The sequence below is a fragment of the Camelus bactrianus genome, chromosome 3 (genome assembly GCF_048773025.1).
Source record: "Camelus bactrianus isolate YW-2024 breed Bactrian camel chromosome 3, ASM4877302v1, whole genome shotgun sequence".
Classification (NCBI taxonomy): domain Eukaryota; kingdom Metazoa; phylum Chordata; class Mammalia; order Artiodactyla; family Camelidae; genus Camelus; species Camelus bactrianus.
This window is the reverse complement of record NC_133541.1, coordinates 95,994,353-96,010,435: the sequence shown is the minus strand read 5'-3', so window position 1 is coordinate 96,010,435 and position 16,083 is coordinate 95,994,353. Positions and strand designations below refer to the sequence as shown.

At 45.3% G+C, this 16,083-nt stretch overlaps 1 protein-coding gene across 1 annotated transcript in view; it reads right to left on the bottom strand.

Moving 5' to 3' along the window:
- Nucleotides 1–333: 333 nt before the first annotated feature.
- LOC141575559 (uncharacterized) overlaps nucleotides 334–16,083 on the bottom strand; it is a 37,874-nt gene continuing 22,124 nt past the window's right edge. Inside the window, exons 3-5 of the mRNA XM_074355030.1 lie at nucleotides 8,823–8,893; nucleotides 2,127–2,272; nucleotides 334–2,034 (exon numbers count right to left, since the gene is read on the bottom strand). Coding sequence (XP_074211131.1) covers nucleotides 1,947–2,034; nucleotides 2,127–2,272; nucleotides 8,823–8,893 — 305 coding nt within the window. The 3' untranslated portion in view covers nucleotides 334–1,946. The remainder of the gene's footprint in view (nucleotides 2,035–2,126; nucleotides 2,273–8,822; nucleotides 8,894–16,083) is intronic.

Sequence of the window (16,083 nt, the reverse complement as noted above, 5' to 3'; positions counted from 1 at the left end):
TGACAGGAAGACATTCACCGTGAATATGAGACTCTGAGAAAGTCACCAAAACTCCACATGCCTCACTTGCACGACTCAACAATCAGGGCTGTGCTGGTAAATGTTTAACAACCTGGGCAATGCATGAGATCTGGTTGTGGCGTTGACCGATCTCTCATTTCTGTGGTATAAGTTCTCCAACTGTGGTCAATTTCAAGATTATCAAGAGGACATCACTGAACTTGGATTTGGAAACAGATGAACAGTGAGCCCAATACTGCACAGCATTCCCAGATACAATTTACAAGAGCACAGATATAGAAAAGTACAGTAAAGTCATTAGGAAGCAGTGAGTTTTGATTATTGATCAGTTTTGTATTTAACATAGTTTAACTGTGAGTTCATACAACTTAATTTTTAATAACAGCTTGTTTAACAATCAGCTCTCATAAGACAGTACAAGAGACCGCTCCAGCACACCATTGTATGGAGAAAGTACCTGACCATTGTGCTCAACAGTGGGCCAGAGAAACAAAATAACCAATGTGAAAATGTCTTGGAAATAAAGATGCTACTACACAGAAGCCCTAGAGGGCTCAGAGTAACCATCCTAAGAAATTTATATAATGCTTTGCTATTTCAAAGTGCATGTGTGTTTAGATTTATACTGTTAGCCATTCAAAATAACCTTATGAAGACATTAAACCATCCCATGCAACAGATGAAGAAACTGTGGTTCAGAGAGGGGTCACATGCCCAGATTCCCTCAGCTTGTCAGTGGGGGAGCCAGCACCTGATTTATTCTAGATCCTTGGTCTCCTCACCCCCACCATCCATGCACACTTGGGCAGGAGCAGCTGCTTGGCTCTGGTCAAGCTTGGGTTGCAAAGCCACACTGTCATGGCCCATCTAGCAGCTCAAGCAGATGTCACCAGACATGTTTACAATTGCAGTGCTTGTGCTCGGGCCCTGGAGCCAGTCCTCTGGCTTAAAACATGCAACGGGGATGTTAAGTAAGACACCACACTCACTTGTCTCCTAGGACCTCTCTCAGAGTGCTAGGGCAGTGACAGATTGCCCGGCCTTTAGAAAAAGGAGTACACAGCTCTCTGGGCCCCACCCCATTTCTCTGCCCTCTTGGACACAGGATATTGGAGTCTCTGCTATATGGATCAGCAGGGGGCAGAAGGGCTTTCAACTCAGTCTCTGAGCTGTAGCCAAACCCCAAGGCCTGCTGGACACAGACAGCAGGGCAGTGCCCGGTTGGCCACCCAGGCTGTGTGTGCATTATCCAGCAGCTCCTTGGGAGGCCCCAGACAGGCCACTTCCTAACCAGAGCAACTGGCATTGGATTCCAGATGGCATCAGGAACACGGCTTGAGGCTTGGATCCCAGACTCCAAACTCACATGTAGCTGGAAACCAGTCCCTAAGAAATCCTCCAGTGCAAAGTAAGCCCTTCTCCCATCTCTCACCTTCTCCCAGCTTGGCTACTACCCCTCTGGCTTTTGGGTAGGAGACAACCCATTGCCCAGGCCATGTCCCTTCAAAACTGTGTCATTTCAAATTTTCTGACATGTAGGTTTGGTATGCTTGGCTCTTTTAAACATCACTCTTTATGGCCTTTTGCAGTGTAATTTTGTTCCTGTCCTGCCATTCAATTTGAATTAAATATCAAACAGATGTGAGTCATTTTTTGCTCTTTATAAAGAAAAAGTTTAATATTAGGGAGCATGCCCTCCTATATGATCAGGAAAGCCATTCGGAGAAATAAGCCCCTTCAAATTAAAAAAGAATCACATTGGTTAACTTTAAGATGCTTTCAAGTGATACATTTCGAAGTGCTAAGGGAAGGTGTTTCCAGCAAGCTATAAAGCAGCCAGGAGAAAGGAGGAGAAGATATACGGCTCCAGGCTGATGGGGAAATTGGAGCTCAGAGAGGGGGCAACCCCACCTGGGGAGGAAGCTCTAAGCTTGGAGATGAGGTTCACAGACGATGGAGGGGGAGGCCATCTTCCCCAAAGGCCTGGTGGGGGCGAGGCATGCTCTCTGCAGCCTGTGTGGTCAGGGGGGAAGGGAGTCAGGAGGAGCTCCATTCTGCTCAGAGATCCCACCTGACCTGGGTACCGATTCCCCATCCTCACATACCTGCACCAGCTTGACACATCTCCCCGTGCCAGCAGTCCCAGGGGTGGACTTGTATGTTGGGGCATGCTGACTGGTGTGGTCCCCTGGTTCCTGCTACAGTCTCCCAGGTAGTATAGTCTTTGTCCTTTCGTTGGTCTTGGATGCCTCTGAAAATGCAGAGACAGCTGTGGCTCTTCTCTGAACACAGGAACATGCATAAACCTCCATATAACTGCAGAGGCCCATGGTCTGCTGATTTAGAACCCCCCCCCCCAAAATGGCCATCACACAGAGCATCTCATCACCAAGACACTCAACCCAAAGGACCACGGCCCTTCTCTTACAGAGAACAAGAAGCTACATTTCTGAGCTGGGCCTTGGTGTGAGCTGGAGGAACTGGTCAGTCTCCAAACCCCTCTGGCTTCTTGGCAACATGTATGCCTGGAGCTCAGCATTATTGGACCTGCCGCCATTCATGGCTACGAGCCAGGGCTTCTCCAGTGCTGGCTCAGGCTAAAGTGTTTCCATGTGGTCCTTTGACTCACTGCACCTAAAAGGCAGCTCTCCAGCTACAGCCGGCTCACTACAAATGACATTTCCATGTGGCAGGGAAAGGGGCCAGGAGGCCTCTGATTCCAGCTGGTTCTGGACATTCTGGACCCTGAGACGAGGCTCTACACACCCAAGGTTCCCCTCTAGGGATGATGTGCAAATGCCCAGAGACCCTGCTCCATGGGGAGCAGGAGGCCCCACTGATGAGAAACAGAACCAACACTTCCTAGAATTCCGCAGACAAAAGAGAAGTTTCAGTGCAGGGATTTAGAGCAAAGAAAAGCCTAGACTTTGGAGTCAGACAGCCAAAGTCTGGATCCCAGCTCTACCACTTACTACCTCTCCTATAGCCTCAGTTTCTGCCATCTGCAAAGCAGGAATGCCTGTCTCCTAGGGTGTTCGGGAGGACGAAACGGGCTGATGCATGTGCGACACTAGTACAATGCTTGACCTACAGCAAGGGCTCAATGTTTTGAGCTTATCTTTCTTTGTCCTTCTCTCCAGGATGACAAGCCCCATATCTGACGGTGCTCGTGGGGCCTGGGTGCTGGGAGGTAGGTCAGAGCCAGGCTTACTCTCTGTAGTAACCATCCTGATAACCACAAGTGGAGCAGGAGATATAAAGGGGGGGATGTAAGTTACTGTCTCATAATTCCTGTGGGTCAGGGCAGGGAGGGAGGAAGAGGGGGGAGGGGAGGGGAGGGGAGGGGAGGAAAGCAGCAGAAATATCTACGAGTGGTTTTAGAAGAGGAATCGAAATTCACAAATCATTGCTGCTATTCCAACCGTTATTTTGCATCTGTGGCAAATCAGTAACAATGAATTGAGACATTCTGAAAGCCTAGGGGGAGAGGGAGGTGCAGCAGAGAAAGGGTGAGGGACTCAGGACCACATCCAGATTCTGGATAGCAAGGGCTGGGCTGGTCAGAAGAGGCTTCCTGTGGGAGGAGGACGAAGCTGTGCGCTGAACGATGGGAAGTCTGTTTAGGAAGAGAGATGCCCCCCACCGTGTGCCTTGCTGCTCGGCAGGCAGGGGTCCGAGGACAAGGCTGCCTGCTCTCAGGGTTCTCAGTTTAGGCTCCAACCACCTCCCAAATGACTCAGTTATACACAGCAGCCATTCATTTGTGTTTCGCTCAAAACAAGAGGTCCTTTCCGTAGTGCTCCTCAGGTACCCAGCCTTGGAACTCTTAACGGCCGTGAAAATACAGTTCTCTTGTCCTATCACTAGAGGCAGCCATGTGCTGGACAAGCCCTGAGGATTCTCCCAGCCCTCCACTGGGGCCAAGTCCCTCTCCAGCCTACAGGGGCAGGGGGAGTATGTGGGGTCCTGGGGTATGAAAGGAGGCTGACTGTGATGGGGGCTCAGCCCCATTTCCCCCAGGACACCCTGCCTGACCCTGGAAACTTATGTCAGTGGCCACATTTATTCTGATGACCCTGCTTTTTTTTTTTTTTAATAGTTTTTTTTTTATTAAGTTATAGTCAGTTTACAATGTTGTGTCAATTTCCAGAGTAGAGCACAATTTTTCAGTTATGCATGAACATACATATATTCATTGTCACATTCTTTTTCTCTGTGAGCTACCACAAGGTCTTGTATATATTTCCCTGTGCTATACAGTATAATCTTGTTTATCTATTCTACATATGCCTGTCAGTATCTACAAATTTTGAACTCCCAATTTGTCCCTTCCCACCCCTCTCCCCTCTGGCAACCACAAGTTTGTATTCTATGTCTATGAGTCTGTTTCTATTTTGTATTTATGTTCTTTTTGTTGTTGTTGTTAGATCCCACATATGAGCGATTTCATATGGTATTTTTCTTTCTCTTTCTGGCTTACTTCATTTAGAATGACATTCTCCAGGGACATCCATGTTGCTGCAAATGGCATTATGTTGTCATTTTTATGGCTGAATAGTATTCCATTGTATAAATATACCACATCTTCTTTATCTAGTCATCTGTCGATGGACATTTAGGCTGTTTCCATGTCTTGGCTATTGTAAATAGTGCTGCTATGAACATTGGGGTGCAGGTGTCATTTTGAAGTAGGGTTCCTTCTGGATATATGCCCAGGAGCAGGATTCCTGGGTCATATGGTAAGTCTATTCCTAGTCTTTTGAGGAATCTCCATACTGTTTTCCACAGTGGCTGCACCAAACTGCATTCCCACCAGCAGTGTAGGAGGGTTCCCTTTTCTCCACAGCCTCTCCAGCATTTGCTGACGACCCTGCTTTTATGTCCTCTGCATGCACAGAGCCCCAGCTGCAGGATTTTCTTCAGCCTTTGCAACCATATACATCTTGTCCTGTTTTGATGACATGGGGGTCTCTTCTTAGCGGGAACTTGATAACTTAGGCACATTCATATCTATCTCTATTCTTATTTATTTTTCACTTTTATTTTTTAAATATTGAGTGACTTAAATATATTTGTATAAACAATTACTTACATCTCCCTCCTGCCTTCTTCAGGGTGTGCCTTTCCCACAGTCATAATCAAGGTGCATAGACTTGCTTTCTCCAGTTATTTCCTGGGCACTTTATATGGTTTCATACCTGTCATATTGATGTTATTGGCTTTTTGCTACATCATCAATGACATGCCTCAGTCTAAAGTCAATTGATGGGCATTTTAACTGGTTACAATTTTTTTTTTACTGTGTTTAAACTAATACCCTGAACTATTTATAACGTATTTTTCCTTTTGAGCAATTCTTTTGGAGATGTTCCCAGGAGCTGGATGCCAGTGAAGATTCTCTGTATGCTAGTACCCGCTGTGGACCTGATGTTCTACAAATGGCCTCTCATTCATCCATGCGCCAACCCAGCAGATTTCGATCCTTATTCCCATTTTGCAGATAAGAAAACTGAGGTGGGAGGGGAAGGGGTGTCTCCTTGTGCATTTCTCAGCATGTGCCCTCCCTCCAGGTACATTTTGGGTTTAACAGAGGTCCTGAGAGCCTTGACCTAGGGTGGTGAATGACTAACGGTGGAAATGCCCTCATGGCAGCACAGAGATAATTACGGGACAAGGAATGTCACTTCTTCAGCCTCTGAAATAAGCCTGCAGATGGCTCTCTCTGGCCAAGCCCAAGACTGCCCTCCTCAACCCCTCCAGGGACCCTTTAAGCAAGGGAGGGCATGCTTTTTGGATCTCTAAGCCCTTCAGAAGATGTGAAAATGGGGGCAGGTCAGCCACATGAAGTGCTGGCTACAACGTGTAAACACCACCTCAGGGCGCTGCTAATCTCCCAGGTCAGGGCCTGGTGCCACCAGCTGCCCACTGCAGGCACAGAGGCCGGGGTGGCTCTCGCCAAGTTGCCCATGGGGTCCCATATCAGCGGCGGGCAGTCACTGGGCTCCCAGGGCCAGGCAGGGGATCAGTCATTGGTACCCTGGTCCACCCTGTGGCAACCTGAGTGCCCTGCCCAGCCTTCTTCAGATGCAGAGCCCTGACAGCTGCTGGGCCTCAGAGGCCCCAGGCTCACACAGGCATCCCTGGCCCCTCATTGTGCCCCTGGGCGAGGTGCACGGGGCTAACCAGAAACACCTGTGTACATGGAATTTCCTGCCCCAGTTCAGCCTTCATTTCCTCCGCCAGTAAAAACCCAAGGCGTCCAAAGGTGAAAGAAACCAGCCAGTCAATCACCCAGACGACGGCCACCAGGGCCGCAGAGACAGGACCCTCTAAATTAAATTTTAATTCCCACCCGATGGCCTGGCCAGGACAGCCATGATTCAAACTGTGTGACTGCCGCCACAGCCAGGCAGATCCCCGCCCAGGTCCTTGCAGGAATTAACCTCACCCCTGGGCTAGTGGACAGAGGCGTCTGCCTTGGTCATCAGGTCGTGGAATGAGACCCTAAGAATGAAAGCACCCTCCCCCCCCCCCCGCAACCTCATTGTGCAGCTGCAGGGGCTGCCCAGCTGATTAGCTGCTCACTGACCCAGGCTGTTTGAATTATTAGGTGCTGGAGAGATCAGAGCCCACTGGTGACTCAGGGACATTTACCAAGACAACATCAAAGCCAGGGGCGGCCTGGGTCCAAAGTGTAGGATAACGGTCAGAGCCCAAGGGTCTGTGCTCTGTCCCAGCCCAGCAGGTTTAGGTGAGGAGAGAGTCGTAAAAATGCCTCCGTTTTTCCAGAACATGTTTCCAGAGATTCCTGCTGGCTGGAGGAGGTAGGGCTTGGAGCAAGAAGGGAGGTATTGAGCTGCCTGTTTTATGGTCAAACCAACTGACACATCGTCAGAGATGATGACTTGCCTGACTGTAACGCTGGCTGCGACCAGACCACCAAACTGAGTCCCTCGCTGGAGACTGACTCATGAGCCATCTTAGCCAGCGATGAGAAGGGCAGGGAAGTGGCCCTGAGGGGCATTCCTGGGGTCACACAGACCTGAGCTCAAAGCCCAGATTGTGCCCGTACACAAGGTAACTTCTCTCACTTTCAGTCTTGTGGTGATAAAATGGGCAATCCTGATAGCCAGTCCTTCCTTTATCAGGTTAGTGTGAGAAATAAAAGACTGTCCCTGAGGTGAGGAATGTGACAAGCCGGGTACCAGGTGAGGCTACTTTTGCCAGGAAGCTTCTGTCTTTCTGCCAGTGGTGTATCAGCCATGGTCACCACGGGAACAGAGGGGAAGACCTCCCTTCAGGAGGACCTGACCTGGACACCCTGAGCCCCACTTCCTGTTCAGCCTTGTGCAATAGGCACATGACCCCTCCCCATCCTATCTGACCAGTCTCTTCATCGAGGGGCTCAAATCAATGACCAATATGTTTCATTGGTGGTCGTGGGTGAGCCAGAGGATGATGGGGTTGGCACAATCCTCTAAGACCTAGAGAAACGATCGGTAGAGAGAACCTTCATGGCTGGGACTGGGGGCCATGTCTACCTCCCTAGCAGAAGTTTCTGCAGAGCAGCCCTCATAGAGAAGTGGAAGGTATTTGGGTTTTTAGCAGCTGCCATCTGCCATCTGCCATCTTTATTTAAATAACGTTATGATTTTAAAAATAATATATGCTCATTATAATATACTACAACGACATACCATATTGATGAATCTCATCAATAACGTTAAGCAAAAGCAGCCGGACAGAAAAAGAGTTCACACCACATGATTTCATTTATATAAAGTTTTAAAATAGGAAATGGAACCTATGGTGCTTAAATCAGGAAGCAGTTCATCCCTGAGGGTGGCAGTGACTGGAAGGGAACCAGGGGAACTTTCAGAAGGGCTGCTGATGGTCTGTTTCTTGATCTGGGTGCTGGTTGTGCAGGTGTGTTCACTTAGTGACAATCCACTGAGCCACAGACTCACAATTCAGTCACTTTTCTGTATGTATGTTATATTCAATAATAAATTCACTTTAAATAAATAGTCAGGTCCATGGCAATGCTGTGTCAAAAACAAATATAAAGCATTCATGCTCAGTGTAGAAACTTGGAAACAGATCATTCATCCTACCATCCCAAGTTACTTCCTTTAATATTTTAGTATATTTCCTTCCCACATTTTCCTATGTATAATGTGTGTGTATTTTATATATGTAGTATTATTCTTGTACTTAAAAATATATGTGTGACTTTTGTTTTCTCAATATGATATAGCAAGGATTTGTGCACATATCCTTAGTGACTCCTGAAAATTATCCTTTTGACTTCGTAACATGCCACCATATGGACATATCATTTGGTAAAGACAGCGTGAGAAAACAAGCTGTTGTATCAAAACTAGATAAATAGTTGATAATTAAGATAAACACAAGGTCCCACTGTAATAGTACAGGGAACTATATTCAACACCTTGTAACAGCCGGTATGTATAACTGAATCACTATGCTGTACACTAGAAATTAACACAACATCATAAATCAACTATATTTCGGTTTTTAAAAAGGCAAAAAAGAGTTGATAATTAATGCTTTCAAAGACCGTGGTAAATTACTAGCCACCTCTTTTGTAACATCATTTACGGCATCGAAACCAAACTAATCAACCAGTTACTGTATCTTTTACGGCAGGAGTGCCTTACGGCCAGGTTTCCCGCACGGTGAAACTGCTTGCGGGAGAGTTCTTTACGGCAAAAATACCAGATTCCGTTAAGGTTCAAGAAATTCAGGACGTGGTTAAAAAGGCACATCTTGGGGCCTACCTTGGACTTACTGACGCAAGTCTGGGATCGGGTTCCAGGAATACGCATTTCAGCAAGCTCTTCAGGTAATTCTTTAAAAACAAAAAACGGTGGTATTATGTATATGCCATAAAATCTGCCTTTTTTGGGGGGTGGGGCAAGGAATTGTGACTTCATTCGGAAAGCCAGCAGACTGAGTAATTATGCTGTTTAAACCATTTTTAAACATAAAATCCATGGCAGGCATTAGTCACATCAACATTGTTGTGCCAGCATCACCACTGTTTCCAAAACTCTTCTATCACCCCAAACAGCAGCTCTGTACCCATTAAGCAGTAATTCCTTGTTTCCCCTAGCTTCTGGTAACCTCTAATCCACTCTCTGTCTCTGCCTTTGCCTAAGCTAGATAGTTCACGTAAGGGGAATTATACAATACGTGTCCTTTTGTGTTTGGCTTATTTCACTTAGCATAAATATTTTCAAGTTTCATTCAATTTTCGTTCATATTGTAGCATGTGTCACAACTTCTTTCCTTTTATGGCCGAATAATATTCCATTGTATGATTATATCACATGTTGTCTACACATTCTCCTATTGATGGTCAGACACTCCACATTTTGGCTATTGTGAGTAACGCTGTTGGGAACACTGGTCTTTGAGTATCTGTTCAAGTCCCTGTTACCAGTTTTTTGGTGTATATACCTAATAGTGGAATTGATGGGTCATCAGATAATTGTTTAACTTTTTGAGGAATGCCAAAGTGTTTTCCACTAGCTACACCATTTTACATTCCCCTGCATGAGGGTCCCATCCCCATCCTCATCAACACTTGTTGTTTTCCATGTTTTTTATTTTAACCAGCCTAGTAGATGTGAATTAGTATCTCATTATGGTTTTCTTCTAGTAATTTTCATGCATACTGAGTTGGAGAACCCTACTGTTTAAAAAGGGTATAGAACTTTCAACAGAGAGATAAGGACTCAGGTAAAAGGAAAGGGATTTTTGTCATTTTTCAAAGAGTGCATTTCCTCCTCCTCCTTCTCCTCCTCCTCTTTCTGCATCTCCACACTGGTTTGTAGTGCTGAATTCAGTGGCCCATGAACAGCACAGTCCTGAAGCAAGTTTGAAGAGTTTGGGAGTTGGGAGGGCGGGGTTGAGATCTGAGACTGGGAGCAGAGGTGCAAGACCAGTGACCACAGAGCTGTGAGAACCTACTGTCAGGAATCCACTCTCATGAGGCTTTTGCCAGGGGAATGGATTGAGTTTGAGCCTCTCCAGGGTCTAATGATTTTCCAAGTTGGCTTTGTAGGATAACTGTGCCTTTTAGAAAGAGCTGTAATGAGAATTAACAGTGGGGAAAGTGCCATTCAGCTTTTTAATAAAAAAAGAACGTGTGAGTCAGGGGTGGGGTCTAGCTGCCTTCTCTGCCTTCCTGCCAGCAGTGTCTGTGGAGCAGCGCTCACTGGGCAGGATATCAGGCTCTGGATCCATCTTGACAGTTGTCCAGTAGAGGGGTTTTCTTGTATTCCAGGACTTTAGTCCAGGCTGAGTGAAAATGTCTCTGGAGGCAGGAGGTGCCCCTCACCGTCTCCCTGATCAAGAAGCTGCTGCCATTAGCTCTGGGTTCTGAGGGCCTGGGAAGTGTTGGGTGGGACCCAGAGCTGAGCCCTGAGCCCCCTAGAGGCTGCCCTCTCCCAAATGCCAAATCCTACTAGAAGAAACACTCCTTTCTTTGGGTGGAATTCTGCTTCTTGGGCACTCTGGGCCAATTAGCATAGCAGGGCTCTGTGGGTAAGCACACTCTCAATGGGGCTTGTAAGAGCCACAGTCAGGAGATCAAATAACCCCCTTGCTCTCCATGCAGCAGGCCTGGACTCCATCAGAAGGACACGCCCAGCCAGCCAAGACGTAGCTTTGGTGCAGACAGCAGGGCAATGAGGCAAGCAATAAAAAGGCCTAATCTCTTAAGGCAACATGAATTGTTGGCGAGAACATAAGGGAAAAGCAACATTAGCCAAGGATCATTTTCCTCTTGTTATAGATGCCTGCTGACTGCTTGGAAAAAAAGAGAGGGGAATCGTGCTAACGCGAGTGGGCCGCAAGATACAATTTACAGAACTGGTTTCCCCCAAATTTTAACAGCTAAATAGTCTTATTGCAAACATTAATGACTGCCATTGGCTGAGTGCTTCCTCTGTGATAGATATTTTATATTTAATAGCTTGCCTAATCCTCATGGTCCAAAAAAATTAGCAGTTTCATCATCCTATGTCAGCTAGGTTCAGTGCAAGGAACCGAAGTTTTTCTAGGTATTTCCAGCAAAAGGGGATTTTTGTAGGGAATCACATGCTAACAAGATTATGATAAGAGCTGGAGGACAGTACACGAAGGGGTGACAATAAGCTGTTGAATGTGAGGACCATTATGTGCCTGAGACAACAGGAAGCTGCTATAGCTGCCACCACAGCTCCTGTCACACCACCTCTCCCAGCCTGAAGCTGGTGACCAACTTTCTTGCTGCCTCTACAGTCACAACAACCAAACTTACCTCAGCAGGAGGAAGAGGACTCCCTCAGCTCTACCTTCCAAACCTCCCATGAGAACCACCATCTAGTGGAACTTTATTCCCATCCAGAACTCTAGCTGCGAGGGCATTTGGGGAGCTTCCCGGGCTCACCAAAGAAGGATGGTTGAATTGAGAATAAAGGTGCCTAACTTCCTCACTTTTCAGTTGCATCCAGAGAGGTTAAGTCACTTGTATGCGGTCACACAGCTAGAGGGTAAGTCAAGCCCAAGTTTGCAGGACGGTGAAGCCTGTTCTTACCCACTGCCTTCTGGGGAATGTAGGAGAAAAAGCACCCTATGTATTCTAAGGATTCCCATTAATTATAATTACATTGGTAATTATTATTAGATCTCAGATTAAATTGCCGGGAGATGATTATGGATTTTACAGAGATAAAATTACTCTGGCAATCATGAGAAATGAATTGTTCCAGTACCAGGGGACAGAAGGTTAAGAGGGAGTGGAAGAGAAAGTAAGTGGGACTAGCCTAGGCTTAGCTGCAGAGCAAACCTGTATCCCCCTAGATCTCTGTCCTAGGCTGCAGGTTCTTGACCCCCTGCCCTGGGCAGCCTGGGAGATTTACAGCACCCTTGTTGAAGGGTTAGTATTGGGGAGCGCACAGCTAACGTTTACTAGCACGAGGATGCCAGGCAGCATGCCTAGCATATTTACAAAGATTAGCTCGTTTTATCTGCATGAAAACTTTTCAGGTAGGTGATTGTCTCCTTCGAATTACATAGATAAGGAGACTGAGTGTCAGGGAGGTTACATGACTCATCCAACAATGCAGTATTACTCAGCCATAAAAAGAATGAAATAATGCCATTTGCAACAACATGGATGGCCCTAGAGATTATCGTATTAAATGAAGTAAGTCAGATAGAGAAAGAAAAATATCATATGATGTTGCTTGCATGTGGAATCTAAAAAAATACAAATTTTATTTACAAACCAGGAATAGAATCATGGGCATAGAAAACAAAATGTGATAACCAGGGGGGAAATGGTGGTGGTGGCAGGGATAGATTAGGAGTTTGGGATTAACAGATACACATCACTATATAAAATAGATAAACAATAAGGACATACTGTATAGCACAGAGACCCATATTTAAATTTTTGTAATGAGCCATAATGGAAAAGAAACTGAAAAAATATGTATGTATGTGTGTAATTGAATTGCTTTGCTGTACACCTGAAACTAACATTGTAAATCAACTACACTTCAATGAAAAATAAGAATTAAAAAATAAAGAATGAAAGAAGTGACTCATCCAAGGTCACACAGTCAGTCTGTGGTAATATCAAGGTTGGCACCCAAGTGCATCTAAGTCCATACTCTGAAATCCTTAGTCCCTGGCTGTGTGTCCACTTCTCTGACCCTGTAAAGCCTGGCAGCCCCTCACAGCACACCCAGAGTTGGATTAAGGCAGAAAGACCGAACACCAGCTGGGTGGACACTGCTTGTAACACAGCAGTGATGACCAGTTCCCAGGACGCCAGTTTTCTGAAGAATTCAGTGGAGGTAGCTTCCAGCAGTCCTGGGAACAGCTTGGGGCTAGGGCATCTCTCTACACCAGGGATTCCTTCCACATCTATCATGCATTCCCCCACCTCACCCTATCCTGTGAGATTTGTGGCAAGTCCTAAAACCACATTGTTCCAGCTTGAAGGACCATAGTGGATTGCTAGTCAAGCCTCCCATTGTGCACAAGGAGAAACAGAGATTGGGAGAGAGGAATGGACCTGCCAAAGGTAATTCAGGTGGCTAGAATCAAGGCGAGGGCAGAACCCAGGCCGTTTCATCTCCTCCTCAACTTTAGAGCTAACATTTAAAGAAGGAGGCATCATAACCCAAACTCAGTGCCCTCAGAATCCCTTCATCACAAAGAACTTCCCCCCAACCCCCTTACTTGTTAGCTTCTGAGGTGGTGATCATGTTTTATTTCTTGATCTAGGTGATAGCCATATGGCTGTTGACCCTGTGGAAATTCATTGAGCTGATTACTTATGGGTTTTTTTGTTGTTGCATTTTTTATATTATGTCAAATTTCAATGAAAAGCTTACTTAAAAAATTAATGGGTGATTTGCAACAACATCGATGGACCTAGAGAGCATTATGCTTAGTGAAATAAGTTGGATGGAGAAAGAACAAATACCATATGATTTCATTTATATGTGGAATATAAAAAACAAACAAACAAAACCCCAAAATAAATGAACAAGCCATACCAAACAAAAATAAACTCATAGATACAGAGAATAGACTAGTGGTTACCAGAGGAAAAGGTTTGGGATGGAGGGGGCAAAATGGGTAAAAGGATCAACTGTCTGGTGATGGATGGAAACCAAATTTTTGGTGGTGAGCACACTGTAGGGCACACAGAAGTAGAAATACAATGTTCTACACATGAAACTTATGTCATATTATAAACCAGTGTTTTTACCTCAATAAAACATAAATAAAAATAATGTTGGCTGATTAGACTTCCTGCAGGACCAGGAAAATAGTCCATGCTTTAATTGAAAAGTGTTTTCCTTTTAGTCTCAAGAGCCAGAACAAACCATATTCAGTGCTACTGTCAACCCAGCATTTGAGAAAACTGAGGAATCAGAGAGCCAAGAAGTTGAGGGGCTCTTTGGGAAAAGCAAAGACGTCCCTTTTATTTTTTCTTTAGAAAGCAGAAACACAGGCACACATACAAATGAGACCTGTGGCAGAGACCTGTAGCTGTTCACAAATTGTGTCCCTCTTCTTCCTGGACAAACACAGGGCTACACTTCCCAGCCTCCCTTGCAGGTAGGCGCCGCTATGTAGACTGGATTCTGGCCAATGCAATACCCAAAGTGGGTAGAAGTGATGGATGCCAGCTCCATGTTTGGCCCATAAACACTCCCATGTACAACCTTTGATTGCCTTTTCCCATCTGCTGGCTAGTTGAAGAGTTCTCTGAGGTCTTAGAAGAGGGCAAAGCCATAAGACAGAAGGAGCCTGGGTACCTATGACATCCTGTGGAGGAGAGCCATGTCACCTGATCAGGAAAACCTATATTGGGGCAGTGCACAGGCAAGAAATAAACTTTATTGTGTGATGTATTAAAATACATAGCTTATTTGTTACAGAAGTTAGCCTACCCTGAATAATACAAGAGCCGTTTTGAAAATAGGCGAATTCTATTCTCCAAATCACCCCATTTTCTCAACATAAATCCATCTCCAAAGAATTTTAAAATATCTGAGAAGCCAAAGTGGCCTCTTGCTGGTTACCTATTGACTCTTAAGTCATAAAGAGTTGTAATAGGTACCATTCACCAGCTTCCCAGGTGAGTTAGGGCAGGAGATCAAGGGGGGAAGACTCTTTATAAGATGTGAGAATTCACAGTCTTTTTTTTTTTTTTTTAATTGTTCTGTCTCCTCCTTTGTTGACAAAGTGCTCAGAACAGCAGCATTCTGGACACCTTCAATACAAGGGCTAACAGTTCTGTACCACCAGAGGGCAATACTATATAATAGCTGATGCACATATGATAGCTGAATCCTCATGAAAGGGAGAAATGGGATCAACATTTATGGAAAGTGGCAGGAGGCAGGTAGCAGGATTGTGGAAGTGAGGAAAGTGTCTTTGAGGTTTATGCCCCCTACCTCCATCTCCCTTACAATTGTTCCAAGGCCTAACTCTGTATTTTTCCTACAGGTCTAAAAATTCTCCAGCTCAGAGATCCAACTGGATGAGGTAAGGAAAAAACTGTGCTGAGGCTACCTTCCACCAAAACATACAAACATGCAGAGCTGTTAGGAAAAAAGTCATTGAGAAAAATAAAATGAAAGGAGAAGCACAGGAGGAGACAGAGTCCCATTTTATTTTCTCTTGGGGCTGGGGCCTGCCAGACTCTAAGGAAACAGCAGTTTCTCTAGCAATACCCTGTGGTTTCCTATTAAAACCCAAGGTTGTGAGTTCTGCTTCCTGGAATTGGGGGCTAGCTTTTTTCCAGACCTAGCTTCTAGTTGAAGATAACTAGAAAAGAAGATGAGGTATGTGTGTGTGTGTGTGTGTGTGTGTATATGTGTGTGTATAAATATATATATATATATATATAGTATATATTGTATGTATATATCTTTTAACTGTTTGATGGCATTAAGGAGCAACCAAATATTTCTGGAAGTAAGATCTCAGAGAGAAGGAGAAACCAGGAATCTGAGCCCAATATTTGGCATCCCTTTTCTCCTTGAGATGTTTGCCAGTTTGGACTTTTTGATTGAAAACCTGATCAGAAAGTAGCAGCTGAGAGGCTGAGTAGAACTTCTGACAGTCTCTCACCAGGTTGCAGGACAAAAATTGGAGTCTGAGACCTGCCAATTAGGAGGGGATATAAGGAGCAGCTTAGGTTTTCAGTGGGGATTTCAAAGATGGACTGCCTAGAATAAGAGAGTCTTAGCCCAGATTTCTGAGAAGACAGAGCCAGAGGTAAAGCTTGCATGCTGCCACCTTACTAGGAAGTACACTTGTAGGGAAGCTGGCGTGAGGAAAAAAGAGGGGTGAGGCAGAGCAGAAGGGAGAACGTGTGTAAGGGAGGGTATACTCTACAAAACACCAGGACTTAAACTTCTTAGGGTGGCTGACACAAGAAAAATCTGATATTGTCACATACCAGATGAAACATGATAACTAAATATGAAGTGGTACCCTGGAACAGAAAAGGGACATTAGAGA